Source organism: Ochotona princeps, chromosome 12 (assembly GCF_030435755.1).
Source record: "Ochotona princeps isolate mOchPri1 chromosome 12, mOchPri1.hap1, whole genome shotgun sequence".
NCBI lineage: Eukaryota > Metazoa > Chordata > Mammalia > Lagomorpha > Ochotonidae > Ochotona > Ochotona princeps.
The window spans coordinates 24,390,997-24,407,850 of record NC_080843.1 but is presented as its reverse complement, the minus strand read 5'-3'; the positions used below and the strand labels follow the sequence as shown (position 1 = coordinate 24,407,850).

The window sequence follows — 16,854 nt, the reverse complement described above, 5'->3', positions numbered from 1 at the left end:
TTCTTTATTTATTATTTTTACTTTATTGTAGCAGATAATTTTATGCAAAAAAGCACTGTTATTTTAATAATTCCTAATCAAATATCTATACAGCAAGGGCATTTCCCTCATATAAATATGATTACCATGAAAAGGAAATTTGAAAACATTAACCATTATGTTGTTTTAAGATGACACTTTGGTCCACTACTCTAATTGATGTCTGATTACCCTTTAGTGGTGTTCTAGACTTAATGGTAATTATCCAGGATGTTCAGGAAGTATCGCAGAACTGACAAACGGGGAAAACTGGTCTGTCTATTTGAGAGAGGGTACTTCATTCAATAGATTCAGTCACCTGTGTCTATACTGCCTCCTTGCTACTCTTGCTCTTTAACACAGGGCTATTTTAAAGTGCCTCCTGGGAGGAAGAACAGCCACAAGGCACCTTTACATCAATTCAATCTGACAGAAGCACTGATTATTGAATAGTAGAGCAGCGGTGATTCTGAGTTCTTTTATGTGACTTTGCTGACATTTCCAGCAGCTGTATATTGAATTCACAGTTAGGGGCTGAGTAAGTGTCAGTCATGGATCAGAATGTAAGCAGGCATCCCCAAACCCCTTTTTGGAACACCATACCAGAACAGTGCAGATCTGCACAGAATTTTCACTTACTCCATGAGAAATAGCAGGAATTTTAATAAGAAGAGTTTCACATTTTCATGAACAACATTAGTTTATGGATTATGTTTAGAATAATCATTAAAACTAGCTTTCTTTTCTCAAATGAATACTGAAAAACAACCTAGTTGTTTTATGCCATGCGAAAAACTACCATTCATCAAAGTAGAAAATAATATGATTAACTACTCATGTTATGGTACTTCCATCTTTAAGGGCTCCCTATTTGTTAAAACACATATCTGTGAATTTTTTTTAAATAATTCTCACAAGAATCTCTATCTTCCCATTATGTATTTCTTATACTTCTGTTCAAAACAAAAACCTGAGGTGGTGATGTTTACTCTTTGTTGCCTCGTTCACCGTAAGCAATCATCACTGAATTTCTCCTAGGAATCTCAGGAAGAGGTCCATGACACTGCATTACCACCGATATTGTTGTCTAGGTTACTGTTCAGCTTTCTGGTGTTGGCCACTCTTGCCTTTGGTTCTTCAACTCACTCATAACAGTGGATTGATCTTCTAGAACGATCCAATCTTTTCATTCTGCTGATTAAAATCCTTCAGTGCGATCCATTGCCTTTAATAACAGCTGTTTACCTTAACCTGGTCTCCACATCTGCCATGATCTGTCCTCCAGGGCTTCCCACAGCCTGTCTCCTGTTGCTCTCTCTATCCACAAAGCAAACCCCTCTCGCCCACCCTCTGACTCACACACTCTCCACTCCCCTTTAACCATGATGACATGAATTACTTCTGCTTATGCCTCAGGTATCAGCTTGGGTGTCACTCACACAGGCTGTGGCCTTCCCCTGATTCACATGTCTGAATCAGGTGTTTCTTCTAGATGTTCTCCAGATCTCTGTCCTTCCTGGTCCATTTGTCTCATAGAGAGGGTTATTATGTAATCTTCTCTCTGATTATAAGATCTTTAAGGATAAACAGTGGGTCTGTCTTACTATTTTTTTCTGTAATATGTACCATAATTCTTGCTGTATTCTACATTTAACAGATAATCTCTGAATTGAAGGTTAAATCCAAGCCTAGTCATTGGCCCATGATAGTCTATTTAGAGATGGTTATTGCCTTCCAGTTCTAACCTTACGAGCCTCTGTGAGTGAAGCCAAATGTAAGGGGTTTGATTCCTTATAACTGATATCCTTGAGTCAGTGAATGAACAATAGTGAACTAGAACCTCTGAGATTTGTGGTGACACCTTCTATTCTAAATACTGAAGCCTTTAACTTCTGTATGGACGTGTTTGTTTCTTTAGCATAAACCTGTTAAAGCTTCCTTATTGAAAAGAATTATGAAATATGTAAAAATATATAAAACTTCAGTCATTTCCATATGTCAGTTACCTGAGCTGTTGTACCAGTTGTCCTACTATATGCTGTATTTCTCTCAGAAAGATAATACTGCTTTTAAACTAAAACCTAATGCTGACGCATGAAAAAGAAACATAATAACTTTTTTCATATGGGGATCTTAATTTTATAAGCATTTTCTATGCTCTACAAAAGCAATTTAAGTTAGCTAGGGTAGAGCGAACATACTTCCATCTATGAATAAATACCTCCCACACTCTCATGATGGAGAAAGAGCAATTAGGAGTGAGGAGCTTATCCTATATGAGAGACTTATTTCCTTAATCCCCAGAATCACAATGTCTTTCCCTCAGTTTCCTCTATAACGGGGTACTATATTTACATGGCAGTGGGTAGTAAATGACACTGTTATAACATAGGCAGATTCTTACATTCAAAAATTATCCTGTGATTTTAACCCATCAATAACTTATATTTTTTCCACCAAATTTGAAATCTACATTTTAGAAAGCATTATTTTGACAATGTTCAGAATTAACTCTTCAGGGGCTGGTATTGTGGCATGGCAGGCTAAGCCTTTGCCTGCAATACTGGCATCCCATATGGGTGTGGGCAGCTGCTGCACTTCCAGTCCAGCTCCTTGATCGTGCAACTGGGAAAACAGCAGATTATGACCCAAGACCTCGGGCCACCTGAGCCTGGGAGGGAGGCTCAGAAGAAAGTCCTGGCTCCTGATTTTACTCTGGTGCAGCCCCAGCTATTTCAGTCAATTAGTGGAGTAAACCACTGGATGAAAGATTCTCTTTCTCTGTGCCTTCTCCTCTCTCTGTAACTCTGCCTGTAATGTAAGGAAAAAATAAGTAAATCTTAAAAATTGAAGTAGCTCTTTAGAAGTTCTCTGCATCTACACAGAATTGGTAATTTTGTCAGAATTAATTCCAACTGCTCATGACACAGTCTTCCTTCTATTGCAGCTGTCTTGAGAAGGTTTAAAATGAAACCTTTTTCACCCTTCAGCATTTGCGTGGGCTTCTATAAAAATCATCTTTTCACACTTTGACTCACAATTCTTTATTTTCTGCAGTGGTGTAAAAGACACCATGCAATAAATGTAGCCTTAATTAAACAAATGATTATTTTTACATTCTTGAGTTTGGAATGTTTATAGGCAGTTTGAATTTATTTTCTTGTTGGATCTTCACTTGCTGACATGAATCTGTATAAATAGAGAGAAGAAATCCACATTTTAAACTTTTTAATTTTGACATAGTTATTAGGTTTAGATTCTTTAATTTATGATAGCTTACAGATTAGCTTATGCTAATACTAGTTTTATTAGTTAATAATATATTATCTAATTAGAGTATATAATGCTGATATATATTAGTTTATAGATTATACTAATACTTATGTTAGTATATTTGATATAGTTTATATTAATTTATATTATATTTAGATTAATTTGTATTCCTTAGATTAAAATGTAATAACATATTCTACCATACTTGATATGTGATACCTCTTGACAAAATGAGAAGCTTCTGTGAAACCATTCAGTATATGATTTACTTGATGATTCACAAGGTACTACTTTGGCCATGTGCTTCTTTGAAGGCCTGCGTAAGTTCCAAGGTTTGACTGAACTTGTTGGATTTGTAAGATCCTAGTTTCCCCACTCAGGCTCCCTTCACAGTAGTTCAAGTCTGAAGGGACTTGGGAGAGGGATGTAGACAGTGCAGGGATGCAGTTTGCAGTTGCCAGAAGTGGAAAGTGCTTGAGGAATTAAGGATGTCCACCATTAGACTGAGAAATGAACGTGTAATCACATTGTGAGCAGAGGCGTATCTGAGCTCATTTGCTAGGAATGCTGTAACAGAGAACCAGGTTGGCTTAAACACATGCATCTATTTTCTCACAGTTCTGGAGGCTACATGTCCAAGGTCAAGATGCCCTCAGGGTTGGATCTTCTGACATCAGGAGAGAAGGATCTGTTCTAGGCCTCCCTGCTTGGCTTTCTTAACCATGTGCCGTCATATCATTCTATGCATGTTTGACTCTAGATTTCCTCTCGTAAGGACTTCAGTTATGCAATATGATTACCCCTGTAAAATCTGTGTTTCAGTAAGGCTGTACTCTGAGGTCCCAGATTTTAGGACTTACTTCTACATGTAAATTTTGGGGGTAATGCATTTTAGCCCATAACAAATATCAAAATAATTAAAGTCAGTGATAGCACCTACGTAAAAAAGAGAAAAAAAAGTCATATATGGTAATGAAGTAAGGCAGGACCTATGCAATGGATACAAATAGAGGTGAAATTTTGTAACTCACTTCATGATCTCTGTCTGCATGATATAGTACAAACTATGTAACCAGATTTGATCCATGGGGCAATCCACCTTAAGTTAGAATCCAGGCATTCCCTCGTTTCCTCAGGTTCTTGAATACCTTTTCTCAGACTAGATAAGACAGTAATAGATCTCTCCAAAGGAAAAACAGTATTTAAATGGATTTAATTCCATAAATATCTGTGGAGCAGCTACTATGTGTAACACCGTGTTAGGTCTAAATGATACGACCTCACTGTCCAGTTGTAATGAAAACCAATAGCTTACCTAAAACTCTGTGCTCAGTTCCAGCAGCATTAACAATGGAGGGAAAATCACTGCTAGGGACCAAGTTCAAGTTGGCCAAGATGCATGTTTCCATTTGCCTCTGCCAGCTGTCCCAGTTTGACAATTCCCAGAGCACTGTGTTGTGGAGCATTATAATACTGCCATTTATTTTTAGGGATTACTCCACCATCCCTAAGTTTTTAGGAAAATATTATCTAAGCAGGTGGCTTATCCTGAAATCTTCAGCTCTCCTATAATTGGTTGTTTGCAACTTGGACTTCCTGAGCCTCAAATGCTTCCCTGAAGAACTTTGTAAGATAGGAAGGAGATGATCTATTTGAAAATACACAGAGTTACTTTGTGACACAAAGTTAATACTCATGAAATGTAGGTTGAGTGTGGATGTCAGTAAGTATTTTCTTTTCACACTAGACTTCCCAAGTCTTGTAAAAAAGTTCTTTACTTTTCTTACAACATAATCTGTGCTTTTATATGATTCATAGCTCAATGATAGATGCACAAGCTCCCTCACCTCACAGACACAAATCACTACATGTAAGATAATGTGATGCTTTGTAAACTCTCATTCTAGTATTTGCTTATTTCCTAAAGTTATGGAGCAACTAAATCATATATATGACCCATGCTGTATGTATATTATAACTAAATCATGTATATGCATGTAAGTGCAAGTTGTGTGTGTGTATACATGTATGTATATTTTTTTATTTTTCTTTAGCAACCAAGATGTGACAAATGTAATTGAGGCGAATTCTTATGTGTCTGAAAATAAGGATGGAAGGTAAAATTTATTATCATTTACTTTCTTTCACATGAGTATGAACATAAATAATGTAGCCTTAAAATATTTTCTGTAGAATTGAACTGTATCATGTCAATTAATTATAAAAACTATTCAAATACACAAAATTATAATACAGGATGCTTAGTAGTTTATAATGAAAAAAACAAATAATTCCAATTCTATTAGAATTTTTAACATGGATTTTGCTGTTCTTTTTTTTTATTTTTTGGTGTATAAAGCATCATAGAAATTCAAAGCTGTTTTCTTGGGCTGTGAGAATTTATTTTTACTTACTGTTGCTTGGTAGGTTTTTAGCAGTGCAAAACCACTCTGGGAATCTCTTCCTTGGAGACCCAGTTCTAAAACAATGCACAAACTCATCACAGCCTTAAAAAACAAAAGAGCCCAACTTCCAAATTGTCTTTGACACCAGAGTATAAATGCGTTAAAACTGTAATATCTTATTTGTCATTGCAAGCACAATTAGGATAGAAGCTATGCTTCATTTTTGTTATAAACTGTTTAAAGTAGGAAAAGAACAACTTTTCCATGGTTAGCAATTCTATTTCCTCCTCCTCCCCCCCCCAACATATAAAGGAAGCCTTAAAAATAATGTTTTCTATCTTGTATCCTCTTAATGTGCAGCTAGTTGTTCTCTGCTCTTAATATAAAGAAATTATAGCCTATACAGACAATGGAAAAGTTGAGTAAAGAGCTGGCTTGCTCCCTCTCAATTTCCCTCCGTGCCAGTCTCCCCTCCCTACCACCAAAATCTACCAAAAAAAAAAAAAAATCCATTTGTCTAACGGGCAGTTTCTTTTTGTTTCCTTACTTCACCAAATTATCTTCTATCTTCTTTTTGTACGAATGTGATTTTAAGAAAGCCTTTGACAGAATAAGGGAGAATAAATATCAGCAGGCTCTTGCTTGTGCTGGGAACGTATGTGCTCTTTTGGGATAGGACTGAGCTGGCCATTACTGAATCAGATTCAGTGTTATTTAGAAATGATAGAGGTAAAAAACAATTGCAAGTACCTGATCAGGCACCGTGAAGGTCCTCCCTGTTTATGTGATTGAGGGTGCTCCAGTTTGATCAGGCCTGTTGGTGGACTGTGGTTCAATAAAGGAGATGAATGGGGAAATAATGCAAGTATAGCCATATTGAGGGTTGAAGATTCAACTTATAAATTGGTTGGGAATGAAATGTGGTCTATAGCAGTTCTCTTTGATATTCTATATAGTTTATTCTTTTGTTCATAGGCTTGACAACACTTGATTTTTGGTATTACATGCCTGAAGACTGGGCAAATACTTTTTAAAGATCACTGCTAAACTTTGTCCTTTCACAGCATGTATTTGTCAGATTTGTGAATCTGAGGAAAACCTTTGGTGGAATGAGGGAGGATAAATTGTCAGTATGTTTTGCTTGACCCAGAAACATATCTAAATTTCACACCATGTATTTGTTTTATTTTAAATATCCAAATATATAAGGAATGATAAACTTAATTTAGAAAGGTTTAAAACATTCAGGTAGATCAGGATTAGACTAATTGCTTCTAGAATGACAATTTCTAATGCTTGTTTTAGAAGCATCCAGTAATATGTGTCTCATGACACAGCACCATTTGCACTCATCTGGATAGTTCATGAAACATCTACCTTAAGACCAGAAAATGATTTTCCATATAACTCAGATGATAGGTCAATGTTTGCTTCTGTAAGAGCGCTCTGGAACTGGAGCATCTTGCTTGAAAAGGATAAATCGTGATTCAGATAGAATTCTCCTTTAGGTTTTCCCTGTTTCTCCCCTGCCAGATATTACTAACGTTGAAGAGGAAAAAAGTTAAAATTCCCACTCTTCTTTCATAAAAATTTTCCTCTGATCCATAGGAAAAAGCAAATATGTTACCTTTTATTGAACATCAATATATTAGTCTAATAGAAACCTGTCAAAATTTTGTAGTCTGTGAATTACTGCTTTCCATTAAAAAATAAAAGCTGCAGTTTCTTTAGGTAACCTCTGCATCACTTTTATTCAGTTGATAAAGTCTTAGATATATTGTACATGGGAGCTTTCTACAGTGTTACTACTGCTGGACAGTGTTACAGGAACCAATCTCAGTTGGTTTCTATCCTTGGTGAAAATGCAGTTTAGCCCAGCCACATGTAATACGGCCACCCCTATAGATTCTTCTCAAAGCTAGTATGGTAGCATCTGTGAGGGAGTAAAATGGAACGTGTGTGCTATTTGAATCATCTGTGCAGAAACCAGAACCAGGTACGTTGTATGTAAAATAACCTTAATTGAGGAAAATTTAATAAAATAAAAATGTATAAGTGGCCTGCATTCAAGGGTTAATTACTTGCATTGTTCTCAGGCTTAATGGACAACTCAATGGATTCACCAATGCTGTACACAGCCAGTCGGCAAGGACCACTACTTACCCTTATGACGCCAGGAACAGTCTCAGGTACTGTGGTCAGTTACAAAACAAATAACAAAACTATGCTCTCCCCTGTCCACCTTAAAAAAAAAATCTACATCCAACCTGTTCTTTCCTTTGAAATGCAGAGATCACCAATTTTATCTGGATTTGTATGTAAATAGCCTTACACATAAGTGTTGAGTTAGCAGCCCTGTCATTGTTGTGACATCTGGATAGATAAGTGTAAAAATAATTTTTCTTCAAAAGTCTTCAATTGTAAAAGGTTTGATTGTGACACTGGTGTTGACATTTTTTTAGGTGGATTAAATGTAATTAAATTAGGTGTAATCATGAGGATTGATTAAAGTTAGGAAAGGTGTGGACTGAAAATATGAACAGAACATCAAAGGAACAAATCCTAGAACATGTTATACTAAAATATTCAGCGTGCTGTATGAGCTCTATTATGATAAACTTTCATAATAATACTATGGTAGTAGCCAAGGCATTAGTGGGCCAAAACAAAATTTTGCAGAAGTGTATTAACTGCTTTAACGTTTGTGTCACAACAGTTACAGTTCAAAAAGGAAAGACAGCAGTCCTCCCTTTTCTACAGTGTTAGATACCCAAACTCAAGCCAGGTCTGCAAACACTAAGTGGAAAATTCCAGAAATAAATAATTTTTAAATTTTAAATCACATGCCATCCCAGCAAAGGGATGAAATCGTGCACCATCCTGCTGAAACCTACTGGGATGTGGGTCAGCTCTTTTCCAGCATATCCATGTTGTACATTGAACTTGCCCGTTAGTTATGTTGTAGCCATCTCAATTATCACTTTGAAGTACAGTGGTTTCTTTTGCAGCTCCAATGCTGGACCCAGGAGTACAGGCTCTAAGGATACTGTTGTGTACACAAGGACCTACGTGGAGAATAGGTACTGGAAATTTATTTTATATTTTTTGCCTTATTTTATAATTTTGATATTATCTATATTTAGAAAGCGATGTTATTTTAGGTTATATTTCTTTCAAGAAGATTGTTGGATTCTGAGTATGTCATTCGTTATAATTCTTTTCTAAGCAATAGCTAAATAATCATGATTGTTGGATAGACTAAACAATGTTTTAATGTAGTCCATACATACTTAATATAATTTCCATGTATGGTTTCTCATATAGATGTATTATAAAACAATACAGATATTCTTGTATCAATTTAAAGTTCCACTTTAATTTGAAATAAGTAGTATAAGTAAGGAGACATTCTGACTCAAATACAGAGAATTGCGTTTTCATGAAATCTGCTGCTTTGTATAATGGATGTTAAGGAAAATTTCGACCAGTCAAGGATTAATAATCCATGTAGTCTTGAAAGAGTGTGAAAAACATATGGATTGGCCTAATTGTGGAGTAAGGTAAAAATGGGCACCCAAGGACAGCTGAGTGCTCACCTGTGCTCGTCAGAGCCCATTTCAAGGAGGTCAGCTATCAAAGGGGAGCACTATTCTGTGAGGAGCAGACACTGAGAGGCTCTAACAAATTCATCAGACTGTTCCTATCCAACATGGGCTCCCCAAATGCCTGCAGCTGCCGGCACTGTTGTGGGGCCCCAGTCAGAAGCTGGGAGCTTAATTTAGGTCTTCAGCGAAGGTGACAAGAACCCAACTATTTAGGTCATCACTACTGCTTCCAAGAGTCAGCGTTAGTGGGATGCTCGAGTCAGGAGTCTGAGCTGGAAATGAATCCAGGCACTCCATTGTGGGATAGAGATTTTTTTTTAAGATTTGATTTATTTTTATTACAAAGTCAGATATACAGAGCATAGGAGAGATAGAGAGGAAGATCTTCCGTCTGTTGATTCACTCCCCAAGCAGCCACAACGGCTGGAACTGAGCCAATCTGAAGCCAGGAGCCAGGAGCTTCCTCCAGGCCTCCCATGCAGGTGCAGGGTCCCAAAGCTTTGGGCCATCCTCGACTGCTTTCCCAGGCCACAGGCAGGGAGCTGGATGGGAAGTGGGGCCACCAGGATTAGAGCCAGCGCCCATATGGGATCCCGGCACACTCAAGGCCAGGACTTTAACCACTACACTATGCTCTGGGCTCTTGGATAGAGATCTTAACTGCTAGACTGAATGCCTGCTTCCTTTCTACCTTCTGATTAAACTAAATGATAAAACATGTCAGAATAAATGTTATCATTTGTTTTTAATTTTTAATTAAAATTTAAATTTCAATAAATGTTAAGAGATTCAGTGTGATTTGCAGATACAATTCTAAGAATATAATGTTAATCCCTTCCTCCTGCCTTCCTCATTTTTATTTTAGTTTTTGAGATAGCTTATTTTAAATTTACATTACAGTAAAAAGGCTCAATCCATTCAATTATTGTTTATAACCAATGTCTATATTACTATTAAAAGTAAGATCTTTTTGCTTTTTACTGGTTAAACTTTGTCAGAGTAAATTTTAAAATAACAGCTAGTTACTAGATCTGAAAAACTGTAAGTTGGGAATTATATAAAAATATTTCAATGAAGGCAGGAATCAGGTATTTGTAATTGGAATGAAAATAACAGTCATTTATTCTGTATTTTCAGGATACCCTCTCTGACACATGGCTAGCCTGTTGGAACATTCCACCACCATGTTTTCTTTTTAAAGAAATGTCTCATGGAAACTAACACCAAACTTATTATGACTTTAAAAATGATCTTTCAGAATCAGGGACATTCAATTAAACATTATACTCCTAATTTTATTTTATCTGTTAGCTAGGTGAATTAAAGATGGCTTAATTTATGAAAGTGCAAGACTAAAACATTTATTTAGCTATGATGACTATAGCTTATTTTAAAAAGCTCTAGAGTATGTATATGTAGAACAGTTATTCTCAAAGGGTGGTCTCTAAGCCAGTGTCATTGGTATCACCTGGAAACTTGTGAGAAATGCAAATTCCTTAACCTCACCCTTGGCATGTTAACCAGAAATTTCAGGTAGGACCAGAAATGCGTTTTGCTGAATTCTCCAAATGTTTCTGATGCACATTCAAGTTTAAGAACCATCAGTTATAAAATGCAGAATCAGTATTATAGTCTGTTTAGCCAAAGGTTTGTAGACCAGAAAACTCCACAAGTACTGGTTGCCCACTTCTTTTTCTAACGTATCGTTTTAACACTGATTGGTTTTTTTTTTTTTTTTGTGTGGTTTTTTTTTTTTTCACCTATTGGTTTTTATTTGAAAGGAAACAGAGGGTGGGACTGTGATGTGGTACAAAAGAGGGAGTCTTCTATTAGCTGATTTGCTTCTCAGATGGCTGCCATCGCTAGGGCTTCTTGGGTCAGTCCAACGTCAGGGGCCAAGAATTCAATCCAGGTTTGTCTAATGGTTGGCAAGGGACTTAAGTACTTGAGCCATTATTTGCTGCCTTCCAGGCTGTGCATTCGCAAAAAGCTAGATTGGAAGCAGACTCAGTCCCTGGCACTCCAGTATGGAATGTGACTGTCCCAACCATCACCTTAGGTGCTGCAGCACAGCAACTCATTGCCCACATCTCATTCTGGCAAGCATGACAATGGACTTCAAACTTCCTTATGTTCCTGAAGTCTGCACTGACATACATTGCAAAATGTGGTGTCATGTCTTGTGTTTCTTTTATTAGTTGGGGAGCCTTGGGAAAGTTACACTTCAAGACTTTTTGCTCATCATAAAATGACAGAGTGACATGCATCTTTCCTGAAGATGTGCAGACTCGGCATTGTGAGGTTTAAGTGTAGCATGAAGGAGATGTTTGTTCTGATAGTAGTTCTATTTTGATACCAGCCTATGGGCAATTTGGAGGAAGATATTTCTCATTAAAAGTTCCAAATGAGAGCTGTGGTGTTATCATTCATGCATGAAATAACAGGAACACACAGCTTCCAGTCCCCCCATGCTCCCAGGTAGCATAAATGCTTGGAAAGCAATTATAAGGAGCCAGATGCCTGGTGCTGTACAGATTTCATTCATCTCCATGAACAAAAATGGGAAGGTGAGAGTGTTACAAACTGGAGTACTCTAAGAGATGAGGAAGAGAGAATTTGAAAAAAATTACTCTCCTTTTGTTTTAATTATAAATTATTCTTTCTTGAGTATTTTCAAGTTAAAAAATTTAAAAAAAAAAACCCAGAGCTTTCTCTAAAAGCTCAAGGCTCTCTTGTTTCTTGCTGTGGATGGCATCTGTGATGTGCTTTCCCTGCTTGAGGTCCATGTGTCATCTTCATCTATTTCAGGCTAAGTATAGTGTTCTTTTAGTGAACAGGTGAGGGGCAAGAATATATTTTAAGAAAAATGATGACCTCATTTCCTATGTACTCAATCCCATCCACTTTCCCCAACACTGTGTATTATAGATATGTCAACCTGGAGGTGGCTTGTGTATTAGTACCTTTATAGATTAAAAAAATGCAAAGTGTCACTACATCATCCTAGCTTGTAATATGACAAAAGATAAGACACTAAAGTTGTGTGAAGGAGCATGATTGTGGTTCCTTACCTGCAAATCAGCGTTTATATCAAGGGAAATTTGTCTCATTGCATTATGTCCGTCTGTGTTTTTTTTTCTAGTAAATCACTGAAGGATGGGTATCATGAGACTATCTCTGGAAAATACATACAGACTGTTTACTCAACTTCAGATAGGTGAGTATGTTTATGTCGCTATACTTAGAAACATATACAAGTATGTATGTGTGCACATACATGAGCACACACACATACCTGGATATTCATGAAGTTCATGGAAAAATTCACATTCTCGTTTCATCCCATTTGTCAGTCATTTCGAAGTTCCTTGTGTGTGTATTCTTGTTGCCCCTCATCCTTTATGTTGGATGAAGGCTCTCTTGATGCTAATTGTTCTAGCTGCGCATGAAGAGAGGAAGCCGCAGCATGCTCATGATAACCACTGCACCCAGGAATGTTTCTCGGCAACCTGGCTCTTGCTGTTCTCTGATCGTAATGCACGTTTTCCCAGAAGCCTTTCCTGTGCCTGGCAGCTGCCTCTCAGGCCAGCCCCTCTGCTGCAGGGGGGATCCCAAGGGGTGCTCAGTTCTGCCATATCGTTAGCATCTCAGCTTCATGGCGCTGTGAGAATGTGCCCTTAGTCCTCCCTCCTTGTTTCAGAGACAGCTGTGTGGATGTGCTGCCATGACCCTCTCCGGACCCAAGCGCAGTTCCCAGGGGCAGGGTTATGATGACTATCGATCTGGTGCTGGTGCACTGGCATTGTTTCAGGCTCCTGCTGTCTACCATTTAATTCTCTTTATCATTTGATGTTCCAGTGGAATAGAGGTGACACCCATGAGTGTATGGCCTGCATATTTCCAGCAGAAGAAATAAAAATAACCACTTAACATCTAAGTCAATCACAGAAAATTACTTGTAATGCAAATATTTGATATTCCATAGATGGTATTTCTCTATAGGAAGAGTGGAAATATAATTCCTTGAGAAGAAGGTCATATCTTAGTTATGTGTAACTTCAGCTTCTCATGCAGTGTTTGGCACCCAAATAGCACTAAGTAAAACTTTTCTGTAAACATGATTGAAAGGGAGATTTTGTTTTTAAAGATTACTTATTTTTCCTGGAAAGGCAGATTTACAAAGAGAAAGAGAGACAGAGAGAAAGGTCTTCTATCTATTGTTTCACTCCCCAAGGGGCCCAATGGCTTTAACTGAGCCAATCTGAAGCCAAGAGCCAGGAGCTTCCTCTAGGTCTCCTAAGTGGGTACAGGGTCCCAAGGCTTTGGGCCATCCTCCACTGTGTTCCCAGGGCACAAGCAGGGAGCTGGATAGGACATGAACCAGTGCCTGTATGGGATCCTGGTGCTTGTGAGGTACCTGCCAAGTCTGAAATGGAGACTTCCGTTTTCCATCTGTTGATTTAGTTCATCCCAGCTGCACAAGGTGAAGCCAGGAAGCTGACACTCCAGCTTAATCTTCCATATGGGTGGCAGTGGACCAAGCACTTGAGTCATTTGTTGCAGTTTTCTTGGGCATATTAGCAGGCAGCTAGATTGGAAGTGGCACAGATGCTGGCATCACAAGCAGTGTCCTAACCTGGCATGCCAAAATGTTTGCCCCTACTTCTTCTGTTATTTTTTTTTACAATGTCATGCCCTCCATCATGCTCTCTGAGGAATAAAGTAACCTTGACAAGCATTATGACGCTAGACACTTTCAAGCATCAAAGAAACAGGCTAGGTGCACTATAATGCTTTGAAAAGACATTTGACCAAGCACATGGCCTTTATAAGGCCAATGCCAACCTCAAAAGTTTGCTTAGATTTGTATTTTATTGTTAAGAAAGAGAAATATTCTCCATAGAAGTATTGCTGCTAATATAAACAATGCAAGCCCTGTTGCTAATGTGGTGCTTGACATTTTTAAAAAAATTATGAGTGCAAAAGTCAGTTCTTCATAAGAGCAAACAGCTGTCATTGCTAAGTGTGCAAAATTGGCTGTATTCCAATTCTTATCTAAGTGCCTTAATCCCATTCAAGTGGCTCCCCACTTTATAGAATGAAGATAAGCTTCCTTTACTGGAGAACCTGCTCTTGCTGAATGTAGACTGACACATCACATTTGCTTGGGGTTCTTTCATCACGCCCTGCAGCCCACCTCTTAGAACCAGTCTTGGGAGCTCTTTAGCTTCCAGCTGTAACCCGTATGGCTCTTTTTTTTGTTTTTTTACTGGCAAACCCTGGCTGATTTCACTACATGGGTTGGTTTCTCTCCACAGTTGCTGTCCTGACACTTTGCACACTCCAAAGTGGGTTTGCCATCATACAGCCACACACCTGGCTTCCCACGTGGGAAAAGAACTCCATGTCACTGCTGTCTTTATCCCTGGATCCTAGCTCAGTGTCTGTACAATGGACAGGTTCTGTTAGAACACCTGTTTCCTATGCTTGTAGCCCTAAATGAGAAATTGATATGTGAGTGTGCATGTGTTTATATTTAGAGACATCAGCAATCTGTAAGAATGTGTTTGTCAACAAATGAACAGCTTCAGAGTGACTTGAGATAGGAAAATGTTTTATGTTTGTATGTGTTAAGAAGTTACTAAAATGACTTAAAATATAAAATCAGGCAAAGTTTATTCTTTCTCACTTTGGTTTTCCCTTCTCTGGTTTTTCTCTTCTTAGCCATGGTGGAATCACTGCTCTTGGTATGATTACCTCGTTTCAATACAGGGAAGGACTCTGTAGTCCTCATTGTAGGCCAGGGGGTTCTGGACCATGCTGCCTCCTTTGAAATTCTGGCTCTGACACTAACTCTGCGACAGCTGGAAATCACCCTTCTATGTTTTGTTCTCCTTTTTTGTAAAATGATAAGAATAATAGTACTAGGGCCCGGCACGGTAACATAGTGGCTGAAGTCCTCGCCTTGCATGTGCCAGAATTCCATGTGGGCACCACTTAGTGTCCTGGTGGCCCCACTTCCCATCCAGCTCCCTGCTCAGTGGCCTGGGAAAGCAGTCGAGGACGGCCCAAAGCCTTGGGACCCTGCCCCCATGTGGGAGATCCAAAAGAAGTTCCTGGCTCTTGGCTTCAGGTTGGTTCAGTTCTGGCTGATGTGACCACTACGGGAGTTAATCGGTCGACGGAAGATCTTTCTCTCTGTCTCTCCTCATCTCTGTATATCTGACTTACCAATAAAATCAATAAATCAATAAATCTTAACAGAAAAAAAAAAGAATAATAGTACTGGCTTTTCAAGGCCATTGTGGAGAATAAATGAGTTGTGTAAGTAAAGAGCTTGGAGAAGTTCCCTGGCCGCATCAAGGACCTGCAAGTGTTGGCTGTCACACAACTCCTTGGTGGAGCTCTCTAGAAATTTGAAGCCTGCATGCGGACATTCAGAAACTAATAAGCACTGAAAAAGACGGTTGTGAAATTTTCAAATTGAAAGAAATCCTTTCCCAAGGCTCTGGGAAAATCAAGATGTTCATATTTTAGATTGCTGATCACATCTGCTATTCAGTTATCATTGAACGCTGTTTTTTTTTCCCAAACGGAATAGCAATACTGTGTGGCCTCCATCCCATTATATCAGGGTTGTATCTTGCAATAGAGTTGGCATTTTATTGTAGGAGATGCCCTTGCATCCTCAGCCTACAATGCCAGCAAGAGGAAGGCTGTGGTGATTCTGCATGCAAGAGTCCTGAGTGTCGCAGACTCACGGATCGGGAAGTGATCATCGCACTCTGGAGTGGATTTCCATTTTTAGACCACTGGTTGTTTTGAGAGTTAAAAAATTATGTTCTTCTGAAGTGTATTTTCTATATCATTCCTAAGATGATTTATGTAAATTAGTAGCTTCAAGGAGTACTTATGACCTAGTTAAACTTGGAAATAGAACATCTTTGTCCTGCCCAGATGCACTCTTGGTTGCTAATGAGTTGATAATTTGAGACTTTCCCTTATGTTACCTCGTTGACATCATTTTTTGATAACAGGAAGGATCTGTTCTGTTAATAGAATGTATAAACCCTGAACTTTCATTGATACTTTTATCATTTCTGAAAGTGTCATTGAATCAACATATCAGCTTCATGTGACTGTTGAGGGACTGCTCCTGTCTTATATGATGGCAAGTATATTTGTTCCTTGCTTTTGTCTCTGTAGGTCTGTCATTGAAAGAGACATGTGCACTTACTGCCGTAAACCCTTGGGTATAGAAACAAAAATGATTCTAGATGAGTTACAAATTTGCTGCCATTCTACTTGCTTCAAGGTAAAGATGTGCTTATCTCACTTAACTAAATGTCAAATGGTATAATGGCAGGAATGAAAATAAGTGTTTTATGAAATACATGGCATGGAGTTAAAATTCAGAAACACTGTCAATTACATTGATAATGCAGTACTTAAATATTTCTTATGGAGTTCACAGCCTAAAACCTCGAAGGTTGGCAATTACAATCTTGGCTTTAGGTTTAGAATTGATTACTGATATATTTACTCATGCTTAT

The 16,854-nt window shown here is 38.1% G+C and overlaps 1 protein-coding gene across 1 annotated transcript in view; it reads left to right on the top strand.

Annotated features, from left to right (window-relative positions):
• The window catches only part of SCEL (sciellin), a 274,453-nt gene that overhangs the window by 257,090 nt on the left and 509 nt on the right, over window positions 1-16,854 (top strand). The window contains exons 27-31 of the mRNA XM_058670950.1: window positions 5,346-5,408; window positions 7,793-7,885; window positions 8,705-8,776; window positions 12,444-12,518; window positions 16,508-16,616. Coding sequence (XP_058526933.1) covers window positions 5,346-5,408; window positions 7,793-7,885; window positions 8,705-8,776; window positions 12,444-12,518; window positions 16,508-16,616 — 412 coding nt within the window. The remainder of the gene's footprint in view (window positions 1-5,345; window positions 5,409-7,792; window positions 7,886-8,704; window positions 8,777-12,443; window positions 12,519-16,507; window positions 16,617-16,854) is intronic.